Below are 25,936 nucleotides of genomic sequence, written 5' to 3' on the forward strand. Positions count from 1 at the left end.
TCCATCCATCCATCCATCCATCCATCCATCCATCCATCCATCCATCCATCCATCCATCCATCCATCCATCCATCCATCCATCCATCCATCCATCCATCCATCCATCCATCCATCCATCCATCCATCCATCCATCCATCCATCCATCCATCCATCCATCCATCCATCCATCCATCCATCCATCCATCCATCCATCCATCCATCCATCCATCCATCCATCCATCCATCCATCCATCCATCCATCCATCCATCCATCCATCCATCCATCCATCCATCCACCCACCCACCCATCCATCTATCTATCTATCTATAGATCTATCGATATATATATTTATAGGTGAAAAGTCAGAGGGAAGCTCAGAATCTCCAAAAATTTACAGACACACGGCGCCATATCCGTATCCCTCCTCTGTCAGTTACACCATGGAGCTATATGGTTACACATAATTGCCATTAAGCAGGCAAGTAACGAATTTTCAACGCAGTGCACAGAGGTGTCAAAACAAAAGCGTTGAGATGAGGGATTTATCAGTAAGGGCGTCTCTCGACATGCCCCTTTCTGTCAACGCTTGTCATTGATAACATGGGGATTGTTATCGTTTAATTTTCAAGGGCAAATAACAAAAGAGAACAACCAGAAAGCCAACATGCTTAGAGTGATTCCTTACCATAGTAGAAACATTGGTCCAACATTTGATCGTGAAGTCACTGTGTTTACAATTAGGTACAAAATGTTCAACATCCATGGACATTGACTGACATTTTATTTTTGTCGACCCACGGACCAAATGAGTATGAGTTCAAAGATACTAACCATAGCAGATAACACTTTTGGTGTTTGTCATGTTGAAAGCTGGATTTTTTTTATAGAACTATTAACATGATCGCTTGTTAGTGTAACCATATCTCAGAAGACAAATTGCAACAGTTTACAAGGTTTTCACAGTTTGACCTCTGGTGACCTCAAATTACCAGTGACCTACCTGGAAAGCAATAGGGACCGTGTACTTACCGAAGGCAATCTACATAGCAAGTTTGAAGTTCAACCAAATTTAACTTTTAGATTTATCGTGTTGACAAGCAGTTGTAACATACACACATACATATACCTACACGCGCATACATACATACATACATACACACACTCAACACCATTGCATTATTCAGACTTCGGCAAGGTAGGCCTTTACAAATGGAAAGAGTATTTTTTTTCCCTTCCGAAAGGGCCACTTTTTTATTTATGAAAAGGTGCACCTTTGAGGTTTTCGCAAAACTGGGGAGCACCCCAACCCTGTGACGTGAGCCCCACCTTATATTCTTTCTTAGAAGTTACGTATATATTATTGCACTTCTTAGATTCCCCTGAACAGTTTATCCTCATACCATCTCCCCCCTCCCACCTCTTGTGTAGTGCAAGGAACGGGGTTGTAGTAGGCCTGAGTGCCTATTCCACCTTTAAACTTGGAATAGGAATGGAACTTATGTTACACTCTGGCCACCCACTTCGGTTGCTCACTATGCATGTCATACCCCCCCCCCCCACTCCTCCCTTCCACCTTCCCACATCTGTCATACCCTCGCCACACCCTTTTCTCGCTACATCCCTCTCTTCCGGGCTCCCAGGCACCCCCTCATTCTGCAGGCATCTCTCCTTTCCTACAACCCCGTGCCATTCCACGCATTAACTCTTTACCTTGGTATCGCAAAACAACAGATCCCAAAGTTTCCATGGAAATGCATACAGAATTAAAAGCCAAATCAGCCAACGAATTTCGGACACTTTCTCCAACTTTGAGATATGTGAGTCCAAGGTATATCCAACCAGGGAGCCGCTTATTCTAACTCCCTGATCAAACCCCTTCAGCATATTCTACTCTTCCTGATTTGTTCCGCAACTGGGAGAGGGTCATGATTCGCAAAAGATTGAGCATATGCAAAAAACATCGCCTGTTATTAGGAAAATATTAATTTGGGACAGGCGTCACAGGCCTATGACAACCATGTAAGTTTTACTCTGACTATAGGGTAAGAATTCCATGCTACAAACGAGACATACAAACATATGTATATGTGTTTATAATGTATGATCGACTTTTCAGAACTATACTGGGTAAATAAACCTGCTTAATGCAATCCATCTTGGATTGGGTGGAGTCCTTGCCCTTTGACCCTAATAGGGTCTCAAGTTCTGTACGCTCCTCCCTGCGTAAATCATTTGTTTGTATTAATATCCTTACTTTATGTTGACAGAAATATCTAGCAACAAGACCTTTGGTCACCAGCGTGCACAGCTCTGTCGTCTGTTGTGTACTACTAACGTGCACCACCACCAATATCGGTGAAGTAATCCTGGGTTAAGGCTTATATCAAACCGTACAGTTGACTCGAGTGCACCACGGAGGATTGCCGTAGCGCTAATGCTAACAGGAAAGCCTACAGATAGGAAGGTTTCTAACTGGTCATATTTAAATCCCAGGAAAGCTATGATTCCATGAGTGAAATGTCGTTTCTAAGTTATCACAGATTCGTGTTGGTGACCGCGCATCTTTCTGTGCCAGTTTTTCTATGGCAATGGCAATAGAGTGCAGACGATCTACGCTCAAACAGCCTAACGTTTTAACTATACCTCTGTATCTCTGTTTAGTACTAATACTCACAGTTCTGTGCCCTACCACGGATTGTTTAGCTAAACCTTCATCAATACAACTCGTTGACAACGGATACGAAGGAATAGTGGTAGCTATACGGGATGACGTAGAGGAAAACGGGGAGCTCATCGAGGAAATCACGGTACGTATAGAAAACAGTATACTTACATTTTGCAGCTATACCGTTCACTACAACAAGCACACCACCTCCAAGACATAGTGCTAACAATTCTTGTATCATTCCATGTAGGTCTGTAGAACTGAATGTAGAGTGCAAAATGCGTTCTCACTTTGCCGTGTCGGTAGACAGCGGCCTTTAGGGCGACAGAGCACGATGGGGGGGGGGGGGGGCTCACAGGATGGGGGAGGGGGGTGCTTCTCCGCACCGTCTCTACCAGTGACCAATAAAGTCATTCGACTGGATCACACTTTATCATGTTGTATCATGCAAGGTAACGTTTGAATTGGATTGCAGATGGTTTTCGCGATCATATGCATGTCGCCGACCAACGGTAGATCTCTAGAATAAAGTGTATAGGTCTACGTGCACGAAAACTAATTTAATTTTGGCCTATCAATTAAAGGTACCAATTTGAATTGTCCTATATCCAGCTCGCTCCGAGACAACATATTGTTTCAACATTATAATAACCACACCAATCAGCTATGAGACTTGGGGGTGGGGGGGGGGGGGTACGTACACGACGACTGTATCTTACGATACCTCCGTGGATGGTATTGTTCAAATAGGAGCACGTACACAAGCTGGTTAGTCGATTTGACCTATTTCATTTCCACGACTGAAATCCCCGCAGCACAATATTTTTGGGCGTTGTCAAATTGGTGTCATATTTATGCAGTTATGTATAATAAACATTCCGAAGACACTAACCCTTATACCTATAGTTTGAACTGGGTTTCAAGTTCTCGGATATATTATCGTGGGTCGTGGGTCGTATTAAGCTTAGAGCTATACATAATGGTGATATCATAACTATTGAGGTTTTTGTCTTGTGTGCATAACGTAAAGTTTTGAAAGTAGGAAGTTTTTGAGATGAGAACAGGCTACAAACTGAACTATATAGCTAAATGGCCGTTTGGCATTGCATCGACACGAATTTTTTTTTTGGCAAGATGTTAGGATATGTCCAATTGCTAACAACTAAATGTCCTATTAAATTGGTGCAGGGCTTGTTGGCATTTTAGAATAAATTCACGAATTTTTAAGGTAAGCATGCAACAGGCCTATCTGGAGAACGTGAAAGTTATAGTTTTTAAGTTAGTTAAGGAACCTGTGAAGTTCGAGAATGTAAAATACTCATGTTGTAACAAAATGTTCCTAACAAATTAATTAGGCCTTGCTTTGCTGGTAACTAACATAACATTTTTCACCAGAAAATCAAAATGTCTTTAAAATGCTTTAAGGATTTCATCCATTGTGAAATTATTTATATAATAATATATAACATATTAGCAAGTGACGAAGACTTGAGTTGTTTATAGCTCCATGGTTTATCTTATCGATTTAATACACCAACCACAAATTGAAAATAGCCTACATGTGTAAAACAAACTGCAGTAGTCATCTCGACGTGCGCAACATTGGCAATGCGCCATAGAAGGCAAATCCAGATCATGCATGGACCGCCTTTGGCAATTTTATTGAAAGTTGATACCGATATCCCGCTAAGACGTCGGTCTATTGGGAGATAATCAATATTTTTTACCTGCTTTAATGAGTCCAACACAGGCAAGAGACTGTTACCTGTTTTCCTTCAAAAAGTAACAATGGGGAATGTTGGTAAGGGAGGGAAGGGGGGGGGGGTGTGGGGGGTTAGTTGTTAGAGCCAGATTTGCCTGGATTTCTGGACACCGTGAATGTATACCCTATTGATTAGCTGCCTTCTCTTATGGTTTTTCACCGGAGTTGTCATTTTAAACCTCCCACCATTCAGAAGAACAGCCGAGAACGTTATCGTCAATGATACCCTTTAAACAAGCCATGTTTTTTCTATAATACATACATACATACATATATGTATATATATATATATATATATATATATATATATATATATATATATGTATATATATATATATATACATATATAGATATATATATATATATATATACATATACAGGTCCACATATATATATATATTTATATATATAGCCTATATATATATATATATATATGGAAACAAAAGAAAAAAGAAACACGTGATCTAACTTCTGTTACTTTAGTTTTTCTCGAGAATCCATAATATTTGTAATTTTGGTATAATATGCCTTTTCTTGAATGCAACTGGAAAAGATATATACCGGTTACGAACACGTGTGTCAAGTGCATGTGATCTCACAATGGTACGAATATACTCGTTGGCTCCACCCACATTTTATTATTTCGACATTAACCTTTATAGAAAGACGCTCGTTTTATGACATCCTTCATATCAACAAGACCACATGTTTTAATGGCAAATTGCCAATGTAGGCTACTTCTGAGAAATCAAACAAACTTTAACTAACTTTCAATTTAACACCAATGAAAACAAATCCGCCCCCATCTCAAACATGATAGGCCTGTTTATGAAAAGGTCAGAATCTATAAAAGGTATTAATACACCCTAATATGGACACCCGCACTACCAGAGATTAAAAGCGCAGAGAGCAAGCTGTAAGAAATGACTAAATAAGCTTGAATTTACGACAATGTTAATTGAAGCGATGTTTCATATGGCAGAGTTCGAGAACAGACATCGATAAATTTACTAAAATCAGAGTTTGCTCCATCGTACATGAGGAAGAGGCAAAATCTGATTTGAAACCATCATGTTTAATTGTTATAACGGGATATCACTCTATAGAGTATGTGGTCCGTGGGATAGATAGCCCCACCCCTACATAATACCCCCCCCCCCAAACGGTCGACAATCGTGTACAAATGGAATATAGTGTATGGGATTTTGGGGTCTGTCCGGCGTTTGATCCACCAATGTTTTGAAAAAAAAAATATCATACAATATCGGTTTATAAGCATTACCGAGATGCATCATTCTATATGTAAGTATATATACATTCGAAGATATCAGTAAATATTGACAGCTGGATTTAATACATCGAAGGTTACAAGTCGTCCGAAAACACTCTTTTTCCCCCCCTAACTGTTGCTATAGGCCTATATATTTACATATTTTCCCTCATTTGATTGTCAGTATATGCTATATTTTCACACATTGCGTAATAATGGCAACTTTTTTATTCCACCCAAAACAATATATTATATAATTAAAGATGCGTTTCTCATTTGATATTGAGAAAAAGCATTAACCACATGTACGTTTTTTCTCTCCACAATACGTATAAACGAATAAGCAATTTATTCTTCAACAGTTAAATTTCAATAACTTTTTTTTTGTTTGACTTAAATTTTCAAACGTCATAAATTGGTTACATTTTCCACAATGAAGCTTTCATACAGCATAATTTAAATGTATATTAATTATATGAGAATTATTTCTTAGAGTACAGATCTATTACATCATACATGGGATTCACCGACTGGGGCGTCGGGCGGCACTGTTCAAATATACCATATTTTCCCGGCTAGTCCATATTTTCTCGGGGACCAAAATTGACCCCGGGTCCTTGGGTATAACCCCTCCCCGTCTTAATCGCCAGGCCAGAACGAACAGCAACACTAAACAGAGTTTCAAAACAGAATAAAAGCATTCTAAAAACCGTTGAACAACCAAAACTGAGTATATATGTTGCAATCAATCGAGAAAAAAAAATGTCAAATCTTCTGAAATGACTTTCTTTGCGATTTTCTCGCATTTGTCATCATTATTTATATATCATGACAATTAGTTTGCTTAGAAAGCCTTTTATTATTTTTTTTTGTGGGCGGGGGGGGGGGGTGGTTGTTGCTGAAACCGAGTTATAGTTGCGTACATACGTATATAGGCTACACAATATAGCGGTATGCCTACGTATAATGTGTCAGTTGAAACACATGCCCATCTTTCTACTAGACTTATAGTGAATCGAATATGTTTGATGTTTCAATATATTTTATAGTACCAAAGAGTTGCCGATGTACATCTGTTCACCGATAATACCTTGATTCTGCGCTCAAAACGTCAAATTTAAGGTAACCCTAAATCTCTGTTTTGAACTGAATAAGTAAAAGGGCACTTGGATAGCATTGTCATATAGTTACGATAGAATGCATTTCATCATTGCACATTGAACGTGTCGACGTTAACATCAACCGTCTGTGAATAAACAAAATATTGAAAAAACAAAACCCGGAAATATTGAGGCATTCAATCGCCGTGAATTTAATTTCAGGCAAAATGAACGGATGGTATTCAAAAACTTGTTTAATGAGCCAAATCTGATAAGCATTATTTTCCCACGAAAAATCCGCTCAGCTTGTGGCTTAATTGGAGTCAATGTAATTTACAGGTCGTCTGAACAAATGTTTGCAACAAATAATTCGCAAGATAAAGACAAAAAGTTAGGTTTAAATCCTTAATGAACTTTACACAAATTTCAATTAACTTCTTGCACGTCAAACTGTGTTTAATCCGTTGCTCAGTGACCATGGAATCTAGAGAAAAAAATTGTCCATTATTGACAGATAGTACGTGTGATGAATCTGCTATTGAATAATACGTACCAAAATGCACTAAGTATACGTGTATGGAACGCGAAAAGGGAAAACTTATTTCGTCGTCTAAACTAAGTTTGTTGTTGTCTAAACTAAAGCTGTTGCTGTTTTACCATGCTTTGGCTCAAACTCACGTTGATGTCTTAAATTCCGTTGTCTAAACTTACGTCTTTGTCTAAACTTACGTTAAATTTAGCAACGAAATAAGTTTGCCTTTTTCGCGTTCCATATACGTGGAGACTAAAACTCGTACGGCCAGACGGACGCGAAAAAATGACCCCAAAATTGCCAATTTATGATCTGTAATGTGTTTTTAATGTCACCTCCGTTTTAAAGGGTATCCGGTTTCCTACAGACGCCATCTTGAATTTTTGGGAAAATGATAACGTTTTATATGCATGATTCAACCAACTAATGATATTCAATATTCTTATATATGTTTGTTTGATGTTTAGTCCTTTTTAAGAGATTTATATGTTCTTATTTTTTGAAGAGTTCTTTGTAAACAACATGCATTTTCATGCTTTTGAAAACTGCACGTACCCGCGATTGCCTCTTTAAATAGAATCGGTCGCAGGATATCAGTGTATAAATATTGAAGCACCTCTGTCTTGAAAACGTTCCTGTTTATGAACATTGACGTTATGAATAACGTTTTATGAACTGTTATGGACTGTATATTTCAGTATATAGGACAATATTCCAATTATAATGTTTGAATGCATAAACAACTTTTGGTCTTAAAATACATAACGGAATTGTTAGAGAAAAACCCCACAGGAAACCATATAAATCATGCGTTTATGCATGTATAGGCTATTTAACTATCGTGCAGCGTGGCTCGTTTACAAAAGTATATATATGGTTTACACGCATAAATGGCGCTCAATTATAACACATCAAACAAGCATGTGCGTACTTTCCTGTGCTTCGTATTCTAACTAATGCAGTTTTCGTTTTTTGTTTTTTATCTACAGAGCATGTTTAGCGACGCATCTTCCTACTTGTATAACGCCACAAGGCAACGTGCCTATTTTAAAAACGTCACAATACTAATACCTCAAACGTGGAACGCCAGTTGGGCTACGGCGTCCCCCGTAAACTACACCTACGACGCCGCGGATATTATCGTTGTTCCTCTTGGACCAACTCTTTCAAACGCGTCTTCCTTGCCGCCGCCTCCACATTGCAAGCACTTCGAAGGATGCGGCAAACAAGCTGCTTACATCCAGTTTACATCCGATTTTCTGACCAGAAATAACACCAAGCAATACTACGGAAACTTTGGTGAGTTGCATTTATACGCCTTTCAATTTATATTTTTACATGTACCGTATTATGCACATTACGTTTACTCAGGCTACACCAGTAACCATGCATATTATATATATAAAAAAAATTAACAAAATTACAAAATATGTTTCATATGGCAACTAAGTGCGTTTTTGCATATCATGTGATTACGTCATGTTTTGAATCATACACATTCAATTCTTCCAAGTTTAAAGGTACAAATATGTATGCGTCACAGAACTGCGTAATATATTTAGTCTTTCTTATAAAAGGAATAACGTACAATAAATATATTATTTGATCCAATCAATGAAGCCATGAAGCTGGTAGTTGGACAAATTCAATTTTGTTCAATATTGGTCCTATACATTTTTTGTAAGCCTGACTTTGCTATAGTGCAATTAATTAGATAGTGGTCTTATTATTAACATTTGAACGCAAATGCGTTCTTAATCATCCATCCGTAGTGGCAAAATTGAGAGACCTTATAATCACGAAGTGTAAGAAAAGTTTGTCCGGTATAAGTAGCCTGCAGCACATGTTGCAATTTACCGTAGCCCCTAGCGCTAACTATAAATATTTCAATGGGATATTAATTACCTATTTGCATGGGCGTCAACAGGTGGGGGACGGGGGGACATGTCCCCCCACGTTCAAAAGTGGAGGGGATATCATATCATTTGTCCCACCCACTTTTCAGAGTAGTTATTAAAAAAAATCACATGCATATGCGCGATTTTCTATTTCAGGTCAAGAAATCTGGACTCCCTGGGCCCCTGCTACCTATCACTTGCACCGTCATTTATCTCCCATTCTCCCAATATCCTAAATCTGCCCATTTAATTCGTTCGGGGGGGGGGGGGGGGGGAGACCATTCGAAAGTGTATTGAATCTTGCACACATGTTGTTTGTATGGGTTCCAAGGGATTAGGTAAGCCATACAGGTAGATGGTGATGAGTTACTATGTTCATATCACTACCTCCAGTCCCTTGGACTGGACGGACGAATAGGGGTGTAGGGGTTAAGTAATTTAGATCTTTATTGTTGAGTGCCGGCTAGGCGCTACACACGCTCTGCGCGCGGTGCCTTTTTCTGATTATTATTATTAAAGTACCTGGGCACATAACAACTGACGTCTCGCACCTACATGCATGTATTATATATACCACTCCACTCATCCCGGAGGTGACGGCGCCACCTTTTCAATATTTCGTTTGAGATGGACGCTGTGTAATTCGTCTCCCTTGGTGTCAGAACGGCATCTTTCTACCAGTACTTTCTGTCGGAATTTAGTTTTGTGAGACAAAATTTCTCCTCACAGATCTGGTTCTGATGTAACTAAAAACGACTCAGGAAGGCCGTCTCCTGCGATCTAGGGGGTCTTATGTACCCAAAATTTTCTGGTACGCTACGCGCCAACCAATGGTGGCGCTCCGCTTAGATAGTATAGTGTCCCCCTCACTTTCTGAAACCTGCTGACGCCCATGCCTATTTGTGTAGGCATACGTGATGCAATTCATGTTCATTTTATTTTCTTATCAATTTGATACATGTGTTTGTAATTTATATAACAATGAGCACGTGAAAATTGAAACATAAAGCAACACGTACGTGACAAAATGTCGCCAGTACACTGTAAGAAATGTACGTAATTTTACAGGAGTTTTGCCGCGTGAAATAACAGTCGATCCTGTTTTTCTACGTTCTTACGGTATTTTACCCTAAAAGTACAGTGCTCAGACGAACAATTACGTAAACATGGTAAAATAACATTATATAATGTTAATGTATCGTCATCCACTGTTATTTAACATTAGCGTATCGTTATTGTGTAATTTAACTGTAGTGTGTGTAAATGTACGACACCTTTCTTGTTAATTCACGATGTAGTAACTTCAATTGACATTTGAAGGACGTAAAATGACGCAGAAATTGTAAAGTAACAGGCATTTCATCATCTTCTGTTAATTAACAGGGAAATATCAGAATCTTGTAAGTTTACGGTTGCAATCTGTAATTCAACACTGTGTTTTACGGAAAAGTATAAACATTTCAAGCAAGTATAGGCCTGTATTATATACACTTGCAAGACGTATAGGCCTATGCTAATGCAAACATCGTAGACCCCTTTCCAATGAGTCCCGATATTGTAGTGTTCAGTACAAAACCCCGCACCGAGTTCTAAAATTTCCTATACGCTTGTGAATTCAACTATGAGCGCTGTTTCGGTGGGTTTTTCACAGTTGTCTCCCCTAATCATGGAAAATCAGTTTTTGTACCGTATATTACCTATATGTAGTTGATGTTACTGTTATTGTGTTATTATCATGGGGGAAATATCCTGCTAACGTGTTGAAACAGTGATTCCGTTTACGGCAGAGGCGGCGGATATAGGTTGGACACATAACCGGAATCCCGCCGCCATGGTTTACGGCACAAAAATACAGTGTTCAAGTAGCCTCAGCATTAATAAGGTAAAAGGGCAAAGTATAGTCATCTACGTAATGTAACTTAACGGTATACAAGTCGGTGCGGACTGGCCATACGGACACTTGGGTTGAATGTCCGGTGGGCCAGTGGGCTAGGTAAAAATGGGCTGGGTTGTGCCCCCCCCCCCCTCTCAATTAAAGTTCTGTGTTGCCTTAAGTCCTGTGAAATGTCATATTCGGTGATATAGGAGATATTTAGCCAAACAATTTGGTTGTAAGTTACGCGCCAACTCGAGTGGCGCTCCCAGATAGTAAGGAGCTTAGATTGCACGATGCGGACCTCTCTACGACGAAAAGACTTGCGTTCTGCGCATGCGTCTACTTCACCATCTCGTTTTCCCTGAGATTTTACACCGGGTGTCAATTTTTACATTGTACTCAAAACGAAAACTTGAGATAGCGTGTGACGTCATATGTCGCCTACTCTGACCAGGCCAAGATAACCACATGACTGTCATTTTCCCCGTAGTAAGAATCTTAAGCGCAAAGCCAACAGGACCATTGCGACGACGTACACTGTCGGTTTACTTCCCGTTGCACTACTCCGCGCCGTGCAATCTAATTCTATATTGTCACGAATATGTAGCCCTCATCGGGTAGGTCACCTAATTTTTGCCTGACGGTATCACTGTAAAAATCCGTCACTAGCTGTTTCATAATACTGCGGCGTGAAATATCTGTTATTTAGCTTTCTTTTAGATATTTAACCTAAACGTAAAGTGCTCAGACTACAATCACATAAATATAGTAAAATAACGTTAATTTATTGTCATCCTTGAATTGAAATACCGCTTGAATTTGTTGTGTATCAGTTATCATCACAACAAGTTTCAACTTGATATTACATTGGCTTTAGTCTCGCCTATTGGCTACGTTGATCACATGGTGTTATTGCGCCAACCAGGAGTCTTTTAACTAACTTCCTTTTCGCGGCGTTTTTCCTTACTATCCTTCGTTCGTATTACTAATGCATGCGCCTCGCCGAGGCAAGTTACAACATGCAGGATCGGAACAGTACATACGTATGTATGTAGAGCGTGTACCAAATTATATCGAGCGCTGAGCGAGAACGAGTAAATGTACACGTACGTACGGACAAACATAAATAAATGTGAGTGCTGTCCCTGTCGTATCACTTCGTAGTTCGTCTTACATGAATATCCAAGTTTCAGATTCAGTTGGACAAGAATGCAGTGTCAAACAGGCAAGTGATTTATTGAATTTCCAAGATTACAAGCATGAAACCTGTATGTGATACTTGCAATTTGCAATGCAAGAATATCACACATTACGTTAATCACTGTAGGACCCATAGGCACATTCGAAACGCACGTTTTACTTGCTGCATAACTGGTTGTATTCGAACGTTTTATACATACAAAGCGTTAGTGTCACATATTGCAAGGAATCACACAGCAGCAAGCTATGATCAAGGGGATGGCCATGATGAAGGCCTAGGCTCATATCGAAATGTAGGTGTTGGTGTCAAGTGTATGCTAGAATTTTGCCAACACCAAAGCTCTGATATCAAGGAATTGATCTCTCACCTAAGAGGACATATTGAAAGTGGTTTAAAGGTAGATTGCCCATTCGAAAATTGTAAAATACAATTTGGCAATAAGAAATCATTTTCATATCACTTGTCTCGTCATCATAGAAATTATAAAGTAGGTGATGTAGCCTCAAGGTATGTTGTGACTGTGAGCCAAGGCCCCACAGATGTGGTAGGTGAAGCCATATACCCTATAGGCCTACATAATGAAGACAACTCTGACAGAAATGAATTAGATGAACAAGACTCTGTTGAAACTGAGCAGGAACAGGATCTCAAAAGTCGTACTAGTAGTAGCCATGAAGGGGATACCGTCGTTTGTGGTGAAAACCCCTCTGAAAATGTAAAAGAATTTACACAAAGCGTTGCACTATTCCTGTTGAAACTGCAGTCCAAGTACTTGATTCCTAATTCAACCATTCAAGTAATTGTTGAACAGATGTGTTTCCTCAACCAACTTGGAAATGAGAATACAAAAAAATGTATTGTAACACAACTACAAACAGCTGGCATAGGTCTAGGCCTAGCTGATGAAAGATCTAATGAACTTGCTCAAGATATTATGACTGATGTTTCAGAATTAGGATGTTCTCTTGCACCTGCTAGTGATTCCCAACATTTTCAGTCTCCAGAATGTGGAAAACTGCGATCTGGATATATGAGAAAAAAATATTGGAAAGAGAACTTCAAATACGTGAGCCCAGAATCAATATATTTGGGAGAGCCAAATGGTGGCAAGAAGGAATATTGTCACTATGTGCCAATTTTGGAGACACTAAAACTCATGTATGAGGATAAATCTGTTCAAAACCATATCATACCAGTAGATAAGGAAAGAAGTGGGTATAGTGATATTCAGGATGGGAAAGTATTTCGGCAGAACACATTTTATCAAAGAAATCCAGATGCTTTGCAAGTTATGCTGTTTCAAGATGGGTTTGAAGTTGTCAATCCATTGGGATCTTCTAGAAACAAACACAAGATGCTTGGAGTTTATTGCACACTGGGTAATATTGATGCTAGATGTCGATCACAAATTGATCCTATACAGTTAGTTCTGTTATGTAAGGAAAAGACATTGAAAAAAATTGATTCTCAGAGGGTTTTTTCAAGGCTCATTACAGATTTAAAGCATTTAGAAGAAAATGGTATTGTACTTAAAAATGGTTATGTTGTTAAAGGGACTGTAGTTGCAATAATTGGAGACAATCTAGGATCCCATTATATAGGGGGTTTCTGTGAAAGTTTCAGTTCTCACTATTATTGCCGTTACTGCTTGCTTTCAAAGATAGAAATTGCCCAAGGGCTTCCTTACGTTGAAGGAGTGTATCGCACACGTGAATCATACAGGAGAGCTCTACAGTCGCTGGATGACGATGGTGAATCTGTGCATCATGAGGGAATTAAATTTGATTCTCTCTTTAATTCTCTGACATATTTTCATGTAGCCAGTCCTGGGCTTCCTCCATGCCTTGGCCATGATTTATTTGAGGGTGTTGTGGACTATGACATGGCCCTTTTTATCCAGTATTTTGTAGCTAAAAAGTGGTTCAGCTATGAGAATTTAAACAGAAGGTTGCAACTGTTTCCATTCAAAGGTCGAGACTCTGCAGATATGCTGACTAGTGCAGTCAAGCCTCAAGGAGAAAGGATTGGTGGACAAGCAGTGCAAAACTGGTATTTCTTGCGTTTTTTCCCCCTTGTTGTATACGGGCTAGTTCGTAACATAAAGGACCCAGTATGGCAGTTACTTCTGCAACTGAAGGAAATTGTTGAAATTATTGTGTCTCCAACTTTGCAATCATCTCAGGTAGCTTTTCTGAAAGTATTGATAGAGGAATATCTTGAAGGGAGGGCCGACCTCTTTCCTGAAAGGAAGTTACGACCCAAGCATCATTTTCTACTTCATTATTATTACCTTATTTTCATGTTTGGACCTTTGATCAAGGTTTGGACTCTCCGCTTTGAAAGTAAACATTCTTTCTTCAAAAGATGTGCCAGATACTGTCAAAACTTTGTCAACATTACTTCAACATTGGCAGAAAGGCACCAATTACTGCAGGCATATTCCTTTCATGGACGTTTGTTTGCTGATGATGTTAAAGTAGCAAAAGGGATCCCATTCCACCCAGAGTTATATGCCGAAAACATCCAAAAAGCTGTTCTTGCTGTTCAATTTACAAGAAAGACTTGTTTGTGATAATAAAGGAAGATGAGGACTGGACATTTGCTTGCATTATGCTAATATTGGTGGTAAGAGAAAAAGTTGTTTTTATTGTGCAGAAATACCAGACTACCCATGTGCATGAATATGGCTTATACCAAGTGAAAAACAGGGCAGCAGATTCAAACCCTGTTTCGTGTGTGGCATACTCAGACCTTCTAGATTATTGTCCTTTGTCAGCATACAAGGTTGATGGGCAATACATGCTTTCATTGAAAAACAAACCCACCAATATGTAGATTATTTTACAGGCTAGACAGTTCCAGCACGGCTTCTGACACTGATACTGATAGAGATACTGTCATTATAACAGACATAGAGAGAGTGTGCTGGAATAGTGTACCTGACATAAACGACGAGCAATTAAGAAGACTCTTGGCAAAATTAGAGGCAGCTGGTGTATTGACTACAGATGATCTGGAGTACATCAGAGAAGATGATATTTTGGGAATTGTCACACCCATCCAAGCAAGAAAACTGATCAAAGGATTTAAAAAAGGTAGGAACTTACTCAGTACCATCTGTTTTACCTTCCCCATCAACGCTGTAAAGTGAAAACAGTCTAAGAAAATAAGCGAACAAATGTGACCATGTAGATTTTCAATATAGCAAAACATTGCAAACTAGGCTACATGTCAAATTTATTCCATCAAAGTTCACTGAAAAGTTCATATTTTACGTCAACTGTACAGTCAGGGGTAAAGTGGATTAATTGACCAATCTGCACGCGCAACCAGCAAATTGGTGGTGACAAATGTCTATATTAGCAATTAAATCTGAGCACAAAAATCCTCACATATACTGACAGTAAGGTCCATGCCGTATTTCCATTGAAACAGCTTGTGTGAAATTGTAATAATTTCATTGGACTAGTTTGTATTGCGCAACCGGTATCAAAAAACATGCAGCCTCCGAATTTTTGAACAAAACTTATATAAGAACTGCATTGTATTGATTAGGATCGTTACTTTTAACGTGTGTATGCAAACATGTATGGTTGTCCCATGGACAGTCTGCAAATAAAGTTGTCCCAGCCTAAATTTACGATCCGAGGCAAACAGACAACAGCTGCTTTTAAGCCCTGTATCTGCATACAAAAGTTACTTCCAGGTGGAAGGGCTTTAATCAGAAACCTTCTACCTAAGTTTATATGTTGGAACTGTGTTCTAGCTTCAAACCTGCGAATGTTTGTAGCTTTGCGTGGTTATCATGTTTATTATGATAGTAGCACGGCATGTTGTACTCGTCACCCAGTATAGTCACATATTGCTGCTGTCTCTGTGCCTGAAACTACGTACCCCCTAGCCCAGCGTACAGTGCAGCTACTTGTACTGCGCACACCAGGAAAATGGCAGGAACTTTGAGGAATTCTAGTTAAAAATGTTAAGTTTGGTTTGAGCCGCAGCCAGTATTTAGCTAAGCCTAGGCATAAATGTTACAGGCATCTAGCCTCTAGGCTATACCTGGGCTAAAACAGCATTGTGTTGTTGCATGTAGCCTAGCTAGCTATAATACCTGGGCTAACCCCGTTTTAATTGTGTTACGGCATGTACTGCATGCACTAATTATAATGTTACTGCACTGTTAGTGTTAGTGTGTTACACTATTATAAAAGCCTAAGTTGGGCTAAGAAGTCAAACCTACACCAAGCTTAGCCAGATATAGTGGTACAAATGCAAACCATTACCCCGCAACTGTTAGCTTGACAATTTGAATGTAGCTGGCTGCATTAATTGTGCACTGTCCATTCACTCTGTTGAACCATATTGGCTGGCAAAACGAACAAATTCTAAACCCTGGCTCACGTCAGTGCTGTATAGCCACAACCGACAGTAAGCAGTCGTACTGTGCGCATTAATATGCAGGGCCTTTAGCTGAATTAATATGTTGTGTTCTCAACAACACAGAATACATCTATTCCCTCTATTGTGTAGCTGCTTTTTAAGTGACTACTCTTCTAGAGATAATCCTAAACTGTACAACTACATAGCTTTGCAGAGATGGATTATCATTCCTCTTGGCTTTGACATGGACTCCATTATCCCTAAATTGTGCTACAAGGGGCACATATATGATGGATTGCTACTGCATGGTTGGGAGAGAACTTTAACCAAATTTTTACATTATCACAATCTTGACAGGTTTATGATATTCAATGTTGTCACAGAATTTGAACCACCTGTTTTTGGTAATTTGTTAATTAAGGGGTTCCTACATATTCTCAAAGTCAGTAAATCAAGCTCTGTTAGCCTTTAACTAGCTGTGAATTTGTTGTTTATGTTATCAAAAGTACAAATCTGCTTATTTTTCCTAGTGCATGACTGCATGTACCAATGGCCCACGATGTAATGTATTGTATTCTCACTTACATGCATGTGGACTTAGGGCCTGCAAGTTATGTAAATATTCAATTTTCACAAATTAAACTAAGGCTGAAGGAATCTATGCCATGCATGGCGATGGCGCATGTTTGTATGCGTGGGTGGTGTGTGTGACGCCTTGCCTTGTAAACACGATATCACAAGAAGTGAAAATCGCTTGAACTTCAAACTTAGTATACTGGTAGCCTGTGGTGAGTAGATAACCCTTAGTGTTTTTCATGGAGGTAAAAGGTCATTTGAGTTCAACAGCTCGGGTCAGCAGGGGTCAAATTGTGAAAACCTTGTAAACATGATATCACAAGAAGGGAAGCTTGGACAGATCTCATATTTGGTATGGGGGTGTACCTCATTGAGTGCAAGAAGCCTATTGTTTTTGGTGGAGGTCATTTAGGTCAGCAGGGGTCAAATTGTGAAAACTTTGTAAACACAATATCTCAAGAAGGGAAGCATGGATCAGTCTCATATTTAGTGTATAATTGTACCACATTAAGTACAAGAAACCTGTGGTTTTTGGTGGAGGTCAAAGGTCATTTCGGTTCAGCAGGGATCAAATTATGAAGACTTTGTAAACATGATATCTCAAGACGGGAAGCTTGGACAGATCTCATATATGGTATTAGGTGTACCACATTGAGTGCAAGAGCCGTATTCTTTATGGTGGAGATCAATTGTCATTTGCAATCATCGGGGGTCAAATTTTGAAAAGCTTGTAACAACGATATTGTTACATGGGAAGCTTGGACAGATATCATTTGGTATTTAGGTGTATAGAGTGTAAGAACCTATTATTTGTGGTTGTTAATGGTCAGTTGTGGTCACACTGCTATTAAATATCTCAAGAATGGGAGTTGTCATTGTGAATGTATTGTTTATCACATCTCAATGCTTTATGCTGTATTACTAAGATCAAGTATGTTGTTAACCCTCTCTATACAGTACATCAGTGAATGCAATGCATTTTTACATTTTGGTTAAAACGGGCAATTGATCTTATCTTGTTCTTATTTGATCGTAGATGAAAGCGCATCAAATGCAGACTCATCACCATCGAGTAGTGGCCAGAGCCGCACTGCTAGCCGCTGGCAACCAAAGGAAGTGACGCTGTCTCTATCACCAGGTTCTACTTATTTTCTTCTTTTTTTATTGGCTAATTCTGTCAGCCAAAGGATTCTGTGCAAGAGTTCGCTAGTTTTTGACACTTAATTGTGGTTTGTCTGTGGGTTTTTATCCAATAATAACTTTTCAATGCTTGGAAACTCATTTACATGATTTCTAATGTGATAAACATTGTTTTTTGTATGCAATCAAGTTGGTGCATGTGCTTGTCTGTATGTGAGGCCCTAGCTTGTAACACAATATTTCAAGATATATAGGTAACTACAGCAGATTTCATATTTGGCATGTGGCTTCCCCATACTACGGTAAGCACAAAAACCCTATTGTTTTGGTAGAGGTGAAAGGTCATGTGTGGTCAGCAGTGGTCAATTTGTGAACACATTGTAATCGTTAACACAGTATTTCAAAAATGGAAACTTGGATGCTATATTAGGGGTTTGAATGTACGTTATATAATGTACAAGCACCCCATTGCTTTGGTAGATGTTCCACATTGAGTGTAAGAGCCTATTATTTTTGGTGGAGGTTAGAGGTCATTTGTGGTCAACAGGGGTCAGATTGTGAAAATGGTGTAACACAATATCTCAAGAAGGGAACTTGGTATGTAATTAGCCTTTGGGTGATGTAGCCCTTGTATTTTTTGAGATCATGAACAGAGGTGAAAGTCTGAACCTTGTAAATAAGATATCTGAAAAAGTAGAAGTTGCTCAATTGAACTTGAAACTTGCTTTATGTAGGTACCCCTTGGTGAGAAGATGATACCTCCTACTTGTATAAGGCAAAGACCTTAGGTAAACCCAAGACCCTTGCATTTTTCATCATTTCTGGTCAGCAGTGTGTCATGTAGAAGAACCTTGTAACAGAAGTTGCTGCTCATATTGGCAAGGAATCACCAAGTCTTTTGACTTTCTGGTTTATTGAATTGTCAATTGAAAGCATCTGTAAAGATACAGTAAATCTTTGTTTTTATATATTTTGTAGGTCAGCTTGTGTTGATTGATAAATGTGACAGCAATCTGCTTGTGGAAAGCAAACCTTATTGGCACTGTTTACATTGAATGACTTATATCTGAGTTTGTGTGTGGGGAGGGGGGACAAATCAATGTTTATAAGAGCTTCCATATTCATCCCCTGTCCCATACTGAATTTTGTATGAGCTACATACTGTACTATTATTGATTCAAACATTCAATTGTTTAAATCTGCACATATTCTCTAATTTGTTCCTTGAATTACAGTTGAAGGAAGCAAGTCTGCCCCAAGTAAGGTAATAGATTTGGATATGATGTTGAGCAGAATTCCAAGAAAAACAATACATATTTTGGAGAGAAATGAAAGACTCCCTCCAAGAATTCGTAAAGAATTTGTGCGACTAGTGGTAGATAACATTATTGACTGCAAAGGAGCTACATACCCTAGAACAAGTGAGTTGCGTTTATATGCCAGCCAAATAGTCAGCAAGTATAAAACACTTGGAGACCATCTTGATGGAGTGGTAGTTGGAACAGGATACGAGAGCTTACTGAAACAATTCGTCAATCGAGTGGACAATCTTGGGAGATCTGTTGTTCAGGGATCACTGAAAAGAAAAGCATTGGCAGGATGCAAAAGTCCCAAAGAGAGACTAGCAGACCAGTACGGGTGTGTAAATTGGCAGCCTGAGTCTTTGCCGGAGGGTGAATCTGGGGAATCTCAAAGAAAGATTATGAATGAGCTGAAAAGCCTGTGGGAGTCTGGGACTGGAAAAACAAAGGATGTAAAGAACAAAATGATACACACATATGCTACACAAAGAAAGGACATTAATGAAAAAGACTGTGTTCTGACAGATATCATAGAAAACTGGCCTTTTTTGTTTGAGGAGGAGTACTTGCTGGCTCACTTCAAGAAACTTATGGGAATTGACATCATGGAAAATATGTCATCTAACTTTGAGCATAGAGTTCCAAAGCTTTACAGATACTTTCAACAAGTAGCCAAGCCAAAGATTGAAGCAACCCACAAAAAGATACAAGATGCAGTTGACAAGAAAGAAGACAATAGCCCTCAAGTAATGGGACTGCTAATGCTTCTGAGCGAGCACCTAGGAGAGGATCTGGGAGAGCACGTAAAGAGTACTGACAAGGTAAGCAAGGAACTGTTTCTCATAATTTCAAAACTGTTATTTTCCTTACTCATTACCGGCAACTAGCTTCCACTAGCATGTTATGCCTCAGGTAAGGTAGAGTGCCCAGAGACCAGCAACCAAGAGAGGGGTGGATTTAGGGACTATAAAACTAGAAACAGTTGTGCACCCAAGGGGCTAAGTGTTTGTGAAAACATAGTCTGACGGGTTTTACTCAAACATAAAGAGAATTGATCATACAGGGCCTCCTCATAGGACATGCACAATTTCTACAGATGCTCTTGAATTGTTTTATGTAAAAATCAGGCCTCAGCTTTATAAAGCATATTATGCTCTAAATTGATTGAATTTGTTGCCAATATTTCATTTTAACCTATCTTGCCTTTTCTCCCACTGCTGACCATTGACTGTATCAATTTTCTTCAGGAAAAGAGTGCTGACACATGCATTGAGGCCATGGACTTGCAAGGCCCTGTTGTTCTGGTTGCACATGGTAAGTGTTGTTTGTTTTGATTGTTCATGCTACTCCATAGTGTACTGATCAGTGACTAATTACCACACTAAATACGCTACTGGAATTGTTCCAACAAAAAATATGTCTACGTAACCATTCATTTATGTCAATATCAAAATATGGTACGTACAACCATGCAGTTTACTCAGGACTGCATCATGATTGGACACCATGCATGTTGGGTAGTGTCTGCAAAGGTCATACAGTGGTCAAATATATAACTTTATACTTACTGTAAATTCCTTGTGTGTGTATTCATCAAGCCATGCTATTTATAAAATTGTATGCTTTGCCCCATCAATCTCTGATGCTTTGTAATAGGACTGGCAAATTAAAGGTAGTCAGGACTCGCCCAAAGGCAAAATGATAACAGGGCCATCACCAACTTTCTCTTGTCTGCAACCCAAAGTTCTATCTAAGCTCCGCCCATTATTTACGTTGGTCTGCACTCTTCCCATTGCAACTATATGTGAAGTCCCTCCCATTGTTTACAACTCACTCTCATCCAAGTAAACATTGACCAAGCCAGATCTGGTTTCACCCCCTGGTAAGCATCAGCAGGCCTTGTCCTTAGCTCCCCTTAGGGCAATAGAAAAAGTTCTGCAAGTCTCTTCTTTGGACCTGACAACTAAATAATTATGACCAAAGCTTACCAGACTCACCTAACATGGTATGTACACAGTACTACACACTAAAGCTGTAATTGACACCTTGTAGTACACAGTATATATGCTGGTATGATTTGCACAATGTAGAAATGCATGCAATTTCTGATAATTCAATATTTTCTTTTCAAAGGGAAAGTACTGACAGCAACTTTGTTTTCTCTCGCCATTGGAGGGAAAGAAACGACTAAAGTAACCAATCCTCTATCGGGTGTGTGCGTATGGTTTGCAGCTTATTATGTCTTCAACCTAAAATATCCAGAAAAGGCGCCGGCGCTCTTGGAATTTATCCAACGGTGAGTAGTTATATTGTAGTCAAGGACGACCACTGCCTCGTCTAAGCGTCAGGAAATAATGGGGATTGTAATTATTGTGCAATCCTAGGAATCCCTGTAAGCTTTACATGTCCCCACTCTTGGGCAAATTGCCCTTATTTCACAAGCAGTTTCCCCATATCAAATTACACTACAATCCGACATAACAAACTCAGCATGCTTAAACGAATTTACTCCACCATCAAGTCCCAGAGTTATGAAGGTTGGGTATTAAAAACCATTAAAAGTCCCTACCCTAGAGTGGACAATGCAACTGGTAATACTGACCAATATTGCCACTAAAATAGAGGTCATGAAGGAAGTATACTTTGAAAGTGCATAACCATCAAATCGTTTGCCCTATCCACTTTAGGTGCAACATCTTTAATCAAGTTAAACATTTTTAGACTATACTTCAAAATGTTATTGCGTCCTGATGAATTTGGATGATATCTCGCTCAATATTTGAGTATGGAAGACTCAAAAAAGGCAAATGTTTAAACTCAGTTAAAGTGTAATTACCAGATCCATAAACAACTATTTCCTGTAACACATGTACTTTATCCCAAAATACCATGCTGCAAAATGCCAACCTGCCTATGGCCATCATGGACAATTGATTATAAAAGGTTTCCAATCCTTACTATAATACATGCATGGGTATTTTACTATATTGTTATTATTATATGATTATATATAATTTTAAAGTTTTCATCCAACATGAGGAGATACCATTGCATCCAAATATTTGAAATTGCCCAAGTACTCTATAGTGATGCATTTGTGGTGTTGCTTGATTAAAAAATAAATACTGAATAATGATTTTGTGTTTCCTGCAGGATCTTCCTTGGAATCAACCCGGACTGTGGGACTAAGAGACAAAAGATGAAAGGAAAGAAATCTGCTGTCAACCCAGTAGTGCTTAAACTTGCAGGCGAGATGAGTAACTTTGAAAATGACTGGGCATTGTAGGTCCCAGAATGGGATACATCCATCATGGTTACAGAACACTCTCAAAACTTTTTTTTGCTGGATCAAGTTTGTATTTAAAGTTATAACACCTCTCTTTTTCAGTACTTATAGAGGTGGTTTGTCTCAGATATTAGGGTAAATAGCCACACATTGTGTGCTACACAGATTTTGATTGCTTGTTTTATTTATTTAGTTTGTTATTTACTTTTCATTTTTGTCCTGTTTCCATAAAGCTTGTAATTGTTTTGAAAAGTTTAAGTAAGTAATGGTGTGCTATTGCATACATGTGATTTTACCTAGCTGGTTACTTGAATAGACAAGTTTTTTTTCCAATTCTATAACTCCTAAAGTGATTCATGTGAAATCAGTATTGCTTCTAGGAAAGATGTTAGATCATGAATCTGTTATTTAAGCAGATGTATGTGGTTTTCTGTTCTGGATATACACAATACTGTTACAAATACAAATTTGCACTAAAATATTTCAGAAAGTTCTAGTTGAAGAAAATTTTGGCAGCTATGACATGTGTTTCTGATATCAAGACATTTCTGAAAGGTGAAATCTGGTTATGGGGCTACAGTATGATTTCATTTTTATGGAGATCACAGACCAAAAATAATTTGGCTAGCCTATCTTTTGATTTGAGAAATTCCTTGTCCATGTTAAAAATGCTAAATTTTAGCATAATTGATTTTATGTAATGTTTTTTTGATAAGTTGCTGTTAAAGCAAAGTTAGTATGGGGCAGTCCTTGGTTTCTGATGTCTTTGCTATTTCACAGCAGCATTCTCAGGCTGGCATACAAAGTATGTAAAAAAAAAACTATATTAAGGTGTTAAATCAAGTACAATATCTTTTATGAAATTCATTTCACCGTTCACACTGCCTACAAATTGACTTGCTTTGACATATATCTGTTCATTTACAGGAGGTATTTGCGATGGCATTGTAAGTGTCAGTACAATACCGTGTTTCAGGATGTTTTCATTGTTATTTCTATGTTCCTTTCAGTTAATAAAGGATATATGAAACATTTACTCACAGTCCACATGTTTTTTTTTAATAGTACATGTCTGCTAGTTCAAGTCACAGCTAGTAAATGAACTTCACGAAACGTTTTTATACAGTCTATGTTATTTTACAGTATAGTACCGTCCGCCAAAGTAACAGTATAGTACCGTTTTTTTACAGATTTTTTTCAGTAAATATACGATGGGAAACGTTTTTTCACGGTCCGTGTTATTTTACGGTGGACTACCTTCCGCCAAACTGACAGTAAAATGCCGTTATTTTGCAGATTTATTTCAGTAAATATATGATGCGAACCTTTTTTTCACGGTCCCTGTTATTTTACGGTGGACTACCTTCCGCCAAACTGACAGTAAAGTACCGTTTTTTTACAGATTTATTTCGGTAAATATACGATGGGAAACGTTTCCCCACGGTCCGTGTTATTTCACAGTGCCGTTTTTTTACAGAAGTGAGATGCTGTAAATACATGACGGGAAACGTCGTTTCACAGTCAATGTTATTTTACGGTAAACTACTGGCGTCCAAGACTGCCAGTAAGTTACCGTTTTTTTACAGATTTATTTTTTACAGTGTACGTACTACTGTACCTGTTGGTTAAAACGAACTTCAAAGTTCAAACAGTCGGAACATTCAAAATTGACAACGGCATAAAATGTAACAAGGAACAATCAATGAAATTAAGAGCATAAGAAATTAGTTTAAGTCCTGGATCAAACATTTAAAGGTATTTAAGGAGTCGGCATTCTTTCACTCCTTTCGGACTACTCCTTAGTAGCAACATATGAAAATGTTTTCTGATGATACTGGGTATTACCACCCTCTAAGAATAGATTATTTCGTGTGGTATACCTAAGAGAGTGGTTATGTATATTGTTCGCGTGATGGAACATGTCCACAAGGTATATATATATATATATATATATATATACCACATATATATATATATATACCATATATATACGATTTCAATTATATACTTTCAAATATATATATATATATATATATATATATATATATATATATATATATATATATATATATATATATATATATGTTAATGCAATGGAGGTAAACGACAAAGGCAAATGAATATATATAAACGAAAATCGTAATGAGTTGGAAAATCAAGAACAGTGAAAAAACTTTCAGCCTCCACCGGGATTCGAACCACGGGCCTTCCGCTCTGTACGCGGACACCCTAACCACTAGGCTATGGACGCTGATTGTATGTCCAGAGGTTCGAAACCGGTAAGGAAGGTCGTAATTCCACTGTAGGCGTTTGTCACCTGTATCGAACAATACTAGTTATGTTTTTGGTGACATATTTTGCCTTACTCTAGAGATCAAAAGTATCTTTTTCGAGATCCGGCTTTAGGAATCACAAATGATTTCGAGTTGGTTAGCATCATGTTTGATCGGAAGGCCCTTGGTTCGAATCCCGGTGGAGGCTGAAAGTTTTTTCACTGCTCTTGATTTTCCAACTCATTACGATTTTCATTTATATATATATATATATATATATATATATCCCATACATATATATATATATATATATATATATATATATATATATATATATATATATATAAATATATGATAATGATATAAAATAATGAAGTTCGATTAACAAAGGAACATATATACTAACGTTTTCGTTGCGGTTCTAAAAGATTATTGCAGTAGCAAACAATGTAATAAATATATTGACTAGAAATATATTGAATATTCCATTCTGATATACTTATAGGTAATTTGTTGTTGATTTATCATCGAAACTGATACTGCTGGAAGTAAGTTTTGCTGTCAATGTTCTCTGTATATAAATGCAACATTTTATGTAGAAATATGAAAAATTTCCCTCTGCGATAAACGATTTAAATATGATAGAAAATAATAAGAAAGAAACAAAGACATTTGCCATTGACGTGTTTCGAAGA

At 38.2% G+C, this 25,936-nt stretch overlaps 2 protein-coding genes across 4 annotated transcripts in view; both read left to right on the forward strand.

Annotated features, from left to right (window-relative positions):
* The first annotated feature begins 2,262 nt into the window (after window positions 1–2,262).
* The window catches only part of LOC139969125 (calcium-activated chloride channel regulator 1-like), a 40,514-nt gene continuing 16,840 nt past the window's right edge, over window positions 2,263–25,936 (forward strand). The window contains exons 1-2 of the mRNA XM_071973938.1: window positions 2,263–2,788; window positions 8,300–8,609. Of these exons, the coding sequence (XP_071830039.1) occupies window positions 2,564–2,788; window positions 8,300–8,609 (535 nt within the window). The 5' untranslated portion in view covers window positions 2,263–2,563. The remainder of the gene's footprint in view (window positions 2,789–8,299; window positions 8,610–25,936) is intronic.
* Window positions 11,398–24,004, forward strand: LOC139969124 (uncharacterized). Of its 3 annotated transcripts, none has more exons than XM_071973937.1 (8): window positions 12,131–12,309; window positions 14,256–14,334; window positions 15,133–15,380; window positions 18,278–18,379; window positions 19,617–20,503; window positions 20,930–20,996; window positions 21,816–21,978; window positions 22,836–24,004. In XM_071973937.1, exons 1-8 carry the CDS (start codon window positions 12,294–12,296, stop codon window positions 22,966–22,968), a joined length of 1,695 nt encoding a protein of 564 aa, XP_071830038.1. In that variant the 5' UTR covers window positions 12,131–12,293; the 3' UTR covers window positions 22,969–24,004. The 3 variants fall into 3 exon arrangements, with proteins under 3 accessions (XP_071830035.1, XP_071830038.1, XP_071830037.1); XM_071973936.1 differs by having other exon boundaries at window positions 12,168–12,216; XM_071973934.1 differs by having other exon boundaries at window positions 11,398–14,334.

Source organism: Apostichopus japonicus, chromosome 6 (assembly GCF_037975245.1).
Source record: "Apostichopus japonicus isolate 1M-3 chromosome 6, ASM3797524v1, whole genome shotgun sequence".
NCBI classification, from domain to species: Eukaryota; Metazoa; Echinodermata; class Holothuroidea; order Aspidochirotida; family Stichopodidae; genus Apostichopus; species Apostichopus japonicus.

What these genes read in the sequence shown, in the direction of transcription:
- LOC139969124 (XM_071973934.1), top strand. Translation starts at nt 12,344, where the DNA reads ATGAAACCTGTATGTGATACTTGCAATTTGCAATGCAAGAATATCACA. An exon ending in GGACAAGCAGTGCAAAACTG is followed by an intron (nt 14,335 to 15,132) that starts GTATTTCTTGCG and finishes ATTATTTTACAG; the next exon opens with GCTAGACAGTTCCAGCACGG. An exon ending in ACGTAAAGAGTACTGACAAG is followed by an intron (nt 20,504 to 20,929) that starts GTAAGCAAGGAA and finishes AATTTTCTTCAG; the next exon opens with GAAAAGAGTGCTGACACATG.